Source organism: Macrobrachium rosenbergii, chromosome 2 (genome assembly GCF_040412425.1).
Source record: "Macrobrachium rosenbergii isolate ZJJX-2024 chromosome 2, ASM4041242v1, whole genome shotgun sequence".
Taxonomy (NCBI): domain Eukaryota; kingdom Metazoa; phylum Arthropoda; class Malacostraca; order Decapoda; family Palaemonidae; genus Macrobrachium; species Macrobrachium rosenbergii.
This window is the reverse complement of record NC_089742.1, coordinates 37,173,131-37,184,420: the sequence shown is the minus strand read 5'-3', so window position 1 is coordinate 37,184,420 and position 11,290 is coordinate 37,173,131. Positions and strand designations below refer to the sequence as shown.

General features: G+C 38.2%; 1 protein-coding gene across 1 annotated transcript in view; it reads left to right on the top strand.

Annotated features, from left to right (window-relative positions):
* The first annotated feature begins 88 nt into the window (after positions 1–88).
* Positions 89–11,290, top strand: part of LOC136845164 (dynein regulatory complex protein 1-like) — a 28,822-nt gene continuing 17,620 nt past the window's right edge. Inside the window, exons 1-10 of the mRNA XM_067115129.1 lie at positions 89–225; positions 1,210–1,342; positions 1,887–2,094; positions 2,701–2,894; positions 4,597–4,809; positions 5,480–5,650; positions 7,174–7,356; positions 7,854–8,007; positions 8,996–9,147; positions 10,517–10,596. Coding sequence (XP_066971230.1) covers positions 119–225; positions 1,210–1,342; positions 1,887–2,094; positions 2,701–2,894; positions 4,597–4,809; positions 5,480–5,650; positions 7,174–7,356; positions 7,854–8,007; positions 8,996–9,147; positions 10,517–10,596 — 1,595 coding nt within the window. The 5' untranslated portion in view covers positions 89–118. The remainder of the gene's footprint in view (positions 226–1,209; positions 1,343–1,886; positions 2,095–2,700; positions 2,895–4,596; positions 4,810–5,479; positions 5,651–7,173; positions 7,357–7,853; positions 8,008–8,995; positions 9,148–10,516; positions 10,597–11,290) is intronic.

Here is an 11,290-nt window from a genome sequence, read left to right as displayed (position 1 = left end):
TATAAATGATTTATTAATAAATATTTCTTTATCATAAATTTAGGGAAATCAAAAGTGTTGCTATGGCAACGGCGTCCTTCTAGCAGACGTTAATTTCAGTTACGGTATTCGCTAAAACATGAAGGAAAATGCAGAAGCTAAAGATTCGTCCGAAGAAGCCAGTGAGCCTCAGCTTGGTCCAAGAGCTACAAAAATCAAGGAGAGACTTCGTCATAACATAGATGAGTTAGTTTCAAAGTAATATTCTTTTAAGGTTCAATTACAGATCATGTTTCCTCGAGTCGTATTCTTGGCATAGTTTTCAACTCTTGAAGAATCTGGATCAATATCATTTTTGCTTTATTTCATTAACCAAGTTACCATTAGTTCATGGCTATTAGGGATTTCGTAATGTTAAATTACATACTTTGGTTATATGTGATTAATCCTTATGTAAAACAACTTATAAAGACGAAGAAATTGATAACGAAAATAACCTTCTCGAGGTGTCAATAACTTGCAATTGAATTAGCTAATATCTTTGATAAAAAAGATTTTTACTATAATAGTGTTGATGAAAGAGAAATAGAATAAATGTCTGAACGTGCAGAATTCTTTTAATTTATGGTCTACGCTACGGTAACTTTCATAAAATCAGGTCAATGAGAAATGTCCTGTGTAAGATTAACTTTCAAGATTGGAGATAAACAATCTCTAAGATCGCATAAACTAATACTTAAATCGTCCTTTCCACTGAAAAATTTTAGAAACAGCGTTGCACCATCAGCTTGTGACATTTTGCAAGCTAATCGATCGCTCCACTGAGGCAGCGTTTGCTCTATAATAACCGATCGCTTGAAATCCAACTATTACCGTAAATTACTGCAATATTTGGTAGAGTAGTACACGAGCTCGTGAGAAAACATACCCTGCATAGGGACTGTAACGGCGCGCTGAAATTTTCTAGGCGTTAGTTGAATTTGCAACTATTAACTGACAAATTATAAGTTGCAGCTTTGCACTTTACAAAAGACTTACCGAATGGAGTAGGCCTATCCTACACTAAGTAGTATTATTTATATTGTGCTACTACTACTGCTACTGTTACAACAACAACAACTACTACTACTACTACTACTACTACTACTTCGTCTTCTTCTGCTTCTTCTTCTATTGAAATCTATATATTTGTATTGTTCCTAATTTTCTGTTAACTAATCTAAATTTCAGCGATGATGATTTGGTTATCAGCAAAGAGGACTCAGGAGTCCAATATGCAAACAAAGCCGGGAAGACCTTCACCGATGCCCTTCATGCTCGGGAGAAGATCCTGCACTCCCTGGTCAAACAAGGATGCACCATGGTGAGGATATCCCAGCTAAGGTTTCTGTTATTTATCTTACTTTCCTTTCTTGTAGTAGAATCGATATGGAGACCACATGATTTCATGTCATTACTTCTTGTTTTCTGTAACTTCTTACACTTTGTCTTGTTGCGACCAGATTCTCTAGAAGTAAATTTTGATTAATTCTGCTGGTCCTGTGACAAATTAAATAAGTTTTATGAATCTTTATATATATAAATAATATTTTATATATATATATATATATATATAATATATATATATATATATATATATATATATATATATATATATATATATATATATATACCCATATCCGCACAAGGAAAGTGGAAATTCCAAACTCTTTGAGTAAAAAAGGCCATCAGTCTAATCATAACGTTTTAAGAATATCTATAAAGTTGCAAATGTGAGAAGAGAGCAAAATGATAAGTACTTGTGAAAGACAGATCATAAAGCAAGAAAGAAACAGGCTGATGGTACTAGTTATCATGGCCTATAAGTTAAGCATCTGACTCTGGTATCTTCGTAACGACTTCCCCAGGTGGGAAACGTGGAAGTGGCTGCCTTGAGTGGGGAGGTCAACGCAGTGGTGGAGAGCGAGTGTCGGCAGGAAGCCTGGAGGAAGTCCTTGCAGGAGGACGCGGAGAAGACGGAGAAGGCCCTGAAGAAGATGAACGACCACTGGGAACACGCAGCCACGAAACTCAAAATACCCGAGGATCTCCATGCCAGCCTGTGTCAACTGAAGCGTAAGTTAGAAGAGGGAGGTTGAGGTTAGGTCTAGGCTTAACTGGTGTGGAAAAGATCTTTTTTGTCTGTTGCAGCATTCGATTAGACTATATAAAGCTATAGACTATCAACTTAATTCAACCTTGAATACAATACGTAACGCCTTTCTAATATCCAAATAGTGTCAAACCTTTGTTGAAATTTTAGTTCAGCTATACTCACTAGAAACTCGCTGTTGTTATTTTGGATCTGATTGTGGTACGAGTGGTCATGGGCATTATGTGCCAACACGGAAAGATCGACCATTGTTTTATCCTTCCCTTTGTTTAATGTTACAGTGCAAAACTATTTTCATACAGGCTATAGACAATGGGTAAATATTTTCTTATTATTTTATGTAGAATAAAAGAGAAATTTCCCTTTTTTTATCTTTTTCATTAGCATTTGTCATTATCACTGGTTGTGCTGTAGTCGCATTTTGCTATAACTTTTGACTTCATGGGCATAGCGGTTTATCTTTTGCTAACACATAATGTTCTTGCAATCACTTACTTCATCTCACGGTAAAAAAAAAATCAGGTAGGCCTATTCAAGAGAGAATGACACTGTCTTTATCATTCTTCCAGAGTGGAGTCACGAGCTGACCGACCAAAAACTAGCGGTTATCGAGGGCCTGCGAGGGGAATTAAGAGAACTGGAAAGTACATATAGCGAAGAAATCCTAGAGCACGCCAGGGAGAGGGCGGAGCTTCTTCGGAGAATCACCGAACACGTTACCGAACTTCACCAGTCTTATCGTGCGGCACTTAGGGAAGTTCAGGTACGTTTATTACTGGTAACTCGAAGGAGCAATAGTTCGTGATGGCATAAGGCCGGTTTAATCTAAGCGCAAGATGTTGTAACTTTATGTGATTAAAGTCTGTTCTAAGCAGCATATGTTGGCAGCAAATTTAAAGTCGAATGTATCCCAAGGCGGTGTCATGTAAGTGTGAATATACTGAACCAACTTCGTACCAATTGGCTGCTTGACACAAAGGCGGTAATATCCTGAAAGGTGCTTACCAAACGTAGGACAAACAACGCTGAATGAAAAAAAGGAAAACAAGTAACTTTTTCGTAAATGAAGCAGAAAATTTAGGTAAGATTAACTGAAGCCACGAATAATATATATATATTATATTCGTGGTCTTCAATAATGACACAATAGTAAAAACAAAAATTGTTAAACTGTTGCCCTTATAAGGGCAACAGTTTAACAATTTTTTGTTTTCTGTAAAAGCAAACTATTGTGTCCGCATTTTTTCTGTCAGCCCTCAGATCTTAAAAGCTACTGAGGCTAGAGTGCTGCAAATTGGTATGTTGCTCATCCACCCTCCAGTCATCAAACATACCAAACTGCAGCCCTCTAGCCTCGGTAATTTTTGTTATTCTATTTAATGTTAAAGTTAGCCATAATCATGCTTCTGGCAACGATATAGGATAGGCCACCACCCGGCCGTGGTTAAAGTTTCATGGGCCGCGGCTCATACAGCATTATATCGAGACCACCGAAAGTTAGATCTATTTTTGGTGGCCTTGATATATACGCTGTAGCGGCTGGACAGAAAACTCGATTGCGCCGAAGAAATTTCGGCGCGGTTTTTACCTTTTTTTTTTTTTGTATCCTCCAGGACATTTGTGACCTAACAGCTATTGTTCCAAGTCAGTCTGCTTAAACTATTAAATGATTATTAAATATGACATACATGGCGTTTTCCTGGTTTCCAACGTTTGCTACACCGATGGTTGACCATCAGGAATTAAAAGATAAGCCTTGCATATATATATATATGTATATATATATATATATATATATATATATATATATATATATATATATATATATCCTACATATGTGTGTGTATGCACACCACTGAGAACAACATTTAGGTCCATCGCTATTACGACCAAGTGGGTCACGGAACCAAGATAAGAGATGACGCGGGAGCCAGTCTATACGCAACGTTATTATCTAAGAGTCATTAAGTCTTAATCACTCCACAATCTAATCTCGATCTCTAGTGACCTTTCCCTGTTGCTTAATTAAGCCTCCTTATATTCGTTTTTCCAAAGTCTTGTTTAAGAAATACTTCATTGTTTTATATAAGTGACAGGTTCTTTCCGTTTTAAATTATATGGATTATCTTTCACTTTATAGATAGTTTCTGGGGATTTTGCTGTTACTAATGCACAATTATTTTTTCTTATAAATTGAGGGGAAAGATGGTTTTTCCAGATTCTATCCATATGTGCATTCAATAAGCAACAAAGCCTGAAATAACTGTGGGAGTTCCAGTAATCATTATTCTTGTCATTATCATCCAGAGCCATCCGAGCATTTATAAAGCAAAATTATAGAAAAGTGAAACAGATAATAAGAAAAAAATCTATTAACCGCTCTAATGTTCCCCCAGAGAAAGCGAGTGACGATAATCTAGTCCAAAACCTTTTTGCTTTGCTAAGTTTTTCTTCTTTCTTATCAGGACGTGGCAGATAAGGAGCGCAGAAGCCTGGTGAAGCACTACAGCGGAGTCTGGGACGAGTCGGTGCAGCAGCTCAACGACCAGATGCAACAGCTGCTGCACCAGCGCCTTAGCAATCGAACTGCAAGAACAGACCAGATCATTGAGCTCAAATTACACGGGGCTGCTCCGCACACGGCGATCAAGGATAAGCTCGACTCTGACATTGAAAAGGTTCGCTTAGATTGGACTCCTCTGGTTTCTCTCTCTCTCTCTCTCTCTCACACACACACACACACACACACACACACACACACACACACACACACACACACTCACAAAGCACATACATACAGGCTTAATACATACACACATATGTACATATCTATAGTCACTGGCACAATTTTCCTATTACTGATGAATAGAGGATGAGCCCACTATCCAGAAATCTTCATATTAGCCACTCCATATACATGACATTGTTGGCTCATGAGCAATATGCACTTTTTACAAGCGTATCGTCCCCATTTTCTACACATGACCAAACCATTTCAAAGTGCCCTGGTTCATCTCTTCGTATAAGCTAACCTTTTTACTATCTCTTTATATCTCGAAAACTTTCACTTTTTCACTTCTACTTACTCCACTATAGGCTACTATACAAACAATAATATTAATCTTAAAACCTTAACTTTTTTATTTTCATTATTCACTCTGTACTTCCACAAGTACAACTGGCTCAACATTGGCCAAATAACATAAAATTCTACCAGTCTTAGCATATATGGGCAGGATTATTAAAATAAATTTGAACTGATGGAGGTGTACTGTACATGTAACCACTGCTAAATGTCTGAATACTTTTAAAAGTTACACATAGGTATTTGTCTATTTATCTATCTAGGTCCTCGTGGAAGTCATGAGGATTAAAGCAGCACAGCAAATGGAAGAAAGCCAGCTGAGATACAACCAGCACGTCCTCCAGCAGCAGTACAGAGAAACGACCGCTCTCGTTAGCGAAGGACGCCGTTCGCTGAATGCGCTCATGCCTACTCTCAACAGCTTCAGGAGGAAGGTAAAAGCAGTAGTCCCACACGCGACTGTAAACTACAGATCTCATGAAATGGTTAATAATGACTGTGACTGATTGATGATCACAGCACTGGAAATGTCATGTGCTTTGCAGCACGTTGTCATCTAGACATTCTAGAGGGCTGTCTTTCTCCTGAAACAGTTTTATTGAAAATTTGACTACCTTTATCTTGAACGTAAGCTTTATAGCCAAATCGAACATTTTGATAAATTGCTAAAGTTGATTGCAAAATATATTTTAGACGAAGTTTTAGCCTTTATTCAGTTTGATTTATACTTGCAATTCTTTGAAAAAAAAATCTAGTTTCTATGCATGACTTAACTATCCCAGTTGTAACGCTCGATAACTTCAGATAATTTAAATCATTCTGCACCAGTGGAAGTCAGCAATTCAGCACTTTCTCCATGTCTTGAAATAATCAGACTCTAGATTATTACCAGTTGTCCTGACTCTAAATTATTACCAGTTGTCCTAGAAAAGCGGAGACGAATGTTTACACTCAAGCAGAAAAATGGGAAACCTGCATTTGATTAAAAACGCTTGAGTGGCGTAGACTTGTAAGTTGTAACACCAATATTGCTTTCGTTTAGCACAAATTCTTCGAGTCATGTTGGAGAGAGTGACGTTGGGCTGAGAAGTTTTGTTTTGCATTGGATATCTCGAATGGTCATGCGCAGAGCCACCTAGCGGATCCTGGACAGTTCAATGTATTAATATTCGTTTGTTGTCTGGAAGAGAAAGTTTAGCGAAAATTACGGCGATGCAGACTACTCAAATGTTGTGGTCTCTTACATACTACAAAATTCTCCTCATTCTTTGGTATGGGACGTGCTTCTTTTCAAAGGGCGGGCTGTCCGTTAAAACAGGCCTTTTATTGCAGGACTAGGCTTATTATTGGTATCCTTGCCTGTGGGGGATCACATACTTTCATACTAAGGTGACTTAGGCAGTATCGGCATCATTTAAGATATATATATATATATAATATATATATATATATACTATATATATATATATATATATGTGTGTGTGTGCATGCATGTGTGTGTGTCGTATTTTTGTTTTTCTGTGTGTACTTGTTTTGGTTCGCTCTGCTTGTTTGTTTTTTTCTTGGTAAATATTCTATCTTGCGTAAGGCGGCGTCTATGATACCAATGGAAGTATAGTTTTCTATTTCATTTGTGTGTATGCACCAAAATTTTATAACATGATGGATGACTGCAATAGCTTACAGACCAAGAATTTGTTAGATTCTATTTACTAACCAAAGCTAAATAGATTAATAAAAACAGGAACTAAAAAAATATGCATTCCGCGCTAGTACAGCAAAAATTTGTGAACTTTAGAAGTTCACACTTGTCATTTAGACAAATTATCACTTCACTATCTTTCACCCCTATTTCTCGACCAACGAAACCCAAGGTCGAAGTCACACTTCTTGTCATTTCATACAAATTATCATTTTACCATCCTTCTCCCCTGTTTCTCGACCAACGAAACCCAAGGTCGAAGCAGCAGAGGAAGGAAGGGCGCACAGCGAGCAGACAGCCCTGCGAGAGATCGCAAGAATCAAGGAGCTGACCCAACAATATCGATCCCGTCTGGCAAAAACGACTGACGTGTACACTCGCCAGTCTCGCGGTCTGGCACACATGCATTATGGAATCATGCACGATTTGGTGACGAAGGTAGTGTTTCTATTTGTTTTTTTGGGCATGGTTAGCAAACACAGGTATGCACATGAGTGTGACCTATACATTCAAACTCTTATACTTCCATTGTTTAGGGTTATTTGAAGGAAAGCAGTCCCATAGAGGGTGGTATCCTCAATATCTATCGAGTTCAGACAGTTTTTTAACACAATTTTCATTTTCCTCAAACTTAGTTTTGGTTATACCTTCAATTTTCAGCGAATTCTGAGTTTATTTTTAACATTTAGCTCTCACTTTCCACAAACTGGTAGCGATATACCCCTAGCCATGGATATCTTATTTTTTGTTTCCAGTTCATTCAAGTCGAAGTCACGTTTGTATTTTCAATTTTCCCTTTATGACTCTGTCACCCTTTACCTAGAAAAGCCTGTAATGTGCTGTCTTTCATCTTTATTTCACTCAGAGCTAAAACAAAAGTCGAATTACATTATTCTTAAAGCAAGCAAGACTAATACCAATTCTCCCTGTGTCAGATTGTGGACACTGAAAGAGCAATTCAACACGGGGTGCTTGCGAGAGAATGGGTCGAACCAGACCTGTCTGGTCTGACCGATCTTTGTCCTGCTCTGAATCCTAGACACACCCCCGCCCTTGCAGCCGCCTCAAGGATTCTTGCTCCTCCTGAAGGTAATTACCATTCTGAGGGGTCCTTGTTACATGATTAGTCTTCTGTCTAACTCAGTAGTATATAACTTCTAGATTTTTTTATCTACTTTTTAATTTTTTTATTAGCATTGGACAGTAACTGCTGTTTTGATACCTCAAATAACTGAGTTTAAGACAAAATTCATACTGGTATTGCTAGTTCATTGCTATATATTTATATTATGAAGTGAAAACGCAGATTTTGCATCTAGCATCGTTCAGTGAAAACATTCTCACATCTAAGGAAGAAGAAGAAGAAGCAGAATAATCAAACCCATTTGGATCCCAATGAAGATTCTTTTTAATAGTTCTCGGTTGGCTCTCGGCCCTGTTAGCTTGTACAGAACGTCAGCCAATAAAAGATTACTTTAAAAGATTAATAACCTTTGACGCAAAATATCAGTTACTTCATTAGTTAAAAACTGAGTTCATCTCGCCTCTATTTCATTTCTTGGGGGAATCGTGGATACATAAAACCAAGTGGGTCCTGCATAAAACGACACCCGAAAACAGCAGATTTTTAGACTCGAATGATTAATCTTTTCTTCCCGGTAGGAGGGTAATATCGTCGGTACACCTTATGCGGTGCACTGTAGGCATTACCTAAGGTTCTTTGCAGCGTCCCATCGGCCCCTAATTGCAGCCCCTTTCATTCATTATGCAATATCTCCGTTCATACTCTCTCTCTTCCATCTTACTTTCCACCTTATCCTAACAATTATTTCGACATTATTTTTAGAGCTGAATGAGTAAGTATAACTTAGTTTAACCAGGCCACTGAGCTGAGTAACAGCTCTCCTAGGGCTGGCCCGAAGGATTAGACTTATTTTACGTGGCTAAGAACCAACCGACCTCATAGGTTCCAGTGCTCGGCCCTAAATTTTATATTCCAGTTCCAGTTCCGGTTACCTTTTCTTTGCATTCTTCTTCTTCCTTGATGATCTTAATAACCCTTCCCCTTACTCCTCAGAGGATTCCTTGGAAGGGTCAGTCAGCGGAGAAACCAGCGCCGATGAAGAATTCCTTTCAGCCCTCGCCGTCGAAGCCGTGTTTTTGGTAGATGAAGACACCTCCCACATGCAGCACCACGGTCCGCTTCTCATGCTAGAACACATTTTTTGGGTATGTTGGAAGGCTTTAAAAGAGCACATTTATAATTTTCAAAGTAACAATACAAAGTATCAATTTTCAAGGTAACAATCACAGGTGAAAGGTTTCAAATAAATACAATGTTCGAATTGGCAGAGTATTGATAAAATAATTAAGAAATATACATTTCATCCAAATCACACCCACGTGACATTCATGGTATGTTATGAATCGCAAAAATTCTGCCGCCCCTCATTCACTCACTCATTCACTCACTCCACTGGGACTCAGGCCTCACTGTGAATCAGTGACGTTTTGTAACATGACCCTTTACTTCCAATGGGCTTAGTTTACGAATACTAAATATTAATTTTATGTGCTGCGTAAACCTTGTGAAAGATAATATAACAAAATATTTTCTTCTTCAGTTGTTAAGCAATTTCCGGAAATCTAAATTCCTTTCCTCCTGTATCTGATAACTTATCAATTTACCTCTTCCCCCGTTGGGGGTAGTGCCGTCAGTGCCCCTCACGTGGTGCACTGTAGGCATTATTTAAGGTTCTTTGTAGTGTCCCTTCGGACCCTAGCTGCAACCCCTTTCATTCCTTTTACTGTACCTCCTTTCATATTCTCTTTCTTCCATCTGACTTTCCACCCTCTCTAAGATTGTTTCACAGTGCAACTGCGAAAGTTTTCCTCCTGTTACACCTTTCAAACCTTCTCACTGTCAAATTCCCTTTCAGCCTTAAATGGCCTTGTAAGTCCCAGAGCTTGACCTTTGTCCTAAACTCTGTATTCCATTATGATTGCACCTTTTCTACCTGATTAGAAAGTCGAAGGCAGTAAAATTCTACATTACACATTCCTACCATAAGGTTGCTTTTAGGAATGTCACTGGTTAGAGTCAGCTCAGTCTGGTTGTGGGCGAATTGCAGTGATTCCGGGGGGTCATTAACACTGACTTCGGTTGCGTGAGCGAGTGACTGATTAACCTTATCACTCGCTATCATATTTCCCCGGTAAAGTGAAGCGCATAGTGCCAGTTCCCGGTTTCACCAATTTCACGTGATGTGGAACTTGTGAAGTATCTAATATTTTCTCCCTCTCTTTCTGTCTGTCTCTCCTCTCTCTCTCTCCTGCCCTCTCTCTTCCTTTTCTGTCTGCTCTCTCTTCTAATTCTCCTGTCTCTTCTTTCCTTCTCTCTCTTCTTCACTCTCTTCTCCTTCTTCTTCTTCCCTCTCACTCTTGTTTTTCTTGTTTCTCTCTCTCTCTCTCTCCTCTCTCTCTCTCTCTCTCTCTCTCTCTCTCATTCTTCTTCTTCACCTCTCTCTCCTTCATGCAATTTCAAAACTCTTGAAAAGACGTGATAATAAAGATTATTTTTCAATTTTGTCCTCTGCAGGAATTGGCCATTCGAACAGAGGCAGATGTCCTGAAGTTATTGAAGATCGCTCGAAGGCACCTTCTAAATCGACCTCAGAGGTATTTGATTTTAATGAAATAGGTATTTATAAACGGACGTGTTCCATATTAAAGTGGCTGCCTTTATAAATAAGTAAAAAACAAGAAATCTAGCGAACAGAATCTAATGCATATTAAAGAAGCATATAGTTATAGAGATCACCAAATACAATTCTCCTTGCATTTTAATAGTTATTTACATTTTTATCTACTCATTCATTAATTTGTTAATTTATTTTTCTTTTGTGTCAGTTTGTAAGGGTTTTATTTTTCTTTTTACGTCCTTTGTTATATGTTTGCATAGATTTTAGTCTTTCTCTTCTTACCTTGGTTTCTTTGAGTGTGTCCCTTCAGATAAGTCATGGATGATGTTATATCTTTTGTATATTTATTCCTTTTAATATTGATATCTCTCAGAAAGGCGTATAGAGACGAGGAATGGTAATTTCTTCACTTTTAATTAGTACTTAATATTATAAAGATCAGTACAAAATTAACAAGTTACAATGATAGAAACGAATCACTCTTGAATCAGTCTATATGGGGAACACGGCGATTGGGAGAAGTACTCTCCCTTGAAGGACACAGTTCTGACTCCGCTCTCCTCATGGTCTCTCACTCGTTGAACCTCAGGAAACTTGCTATCTGAAATCTCACACTCCTTCTAGCCTTATTGAAGGATTAATCAACAACCACTCTCCTTCAAGTAGCTGAT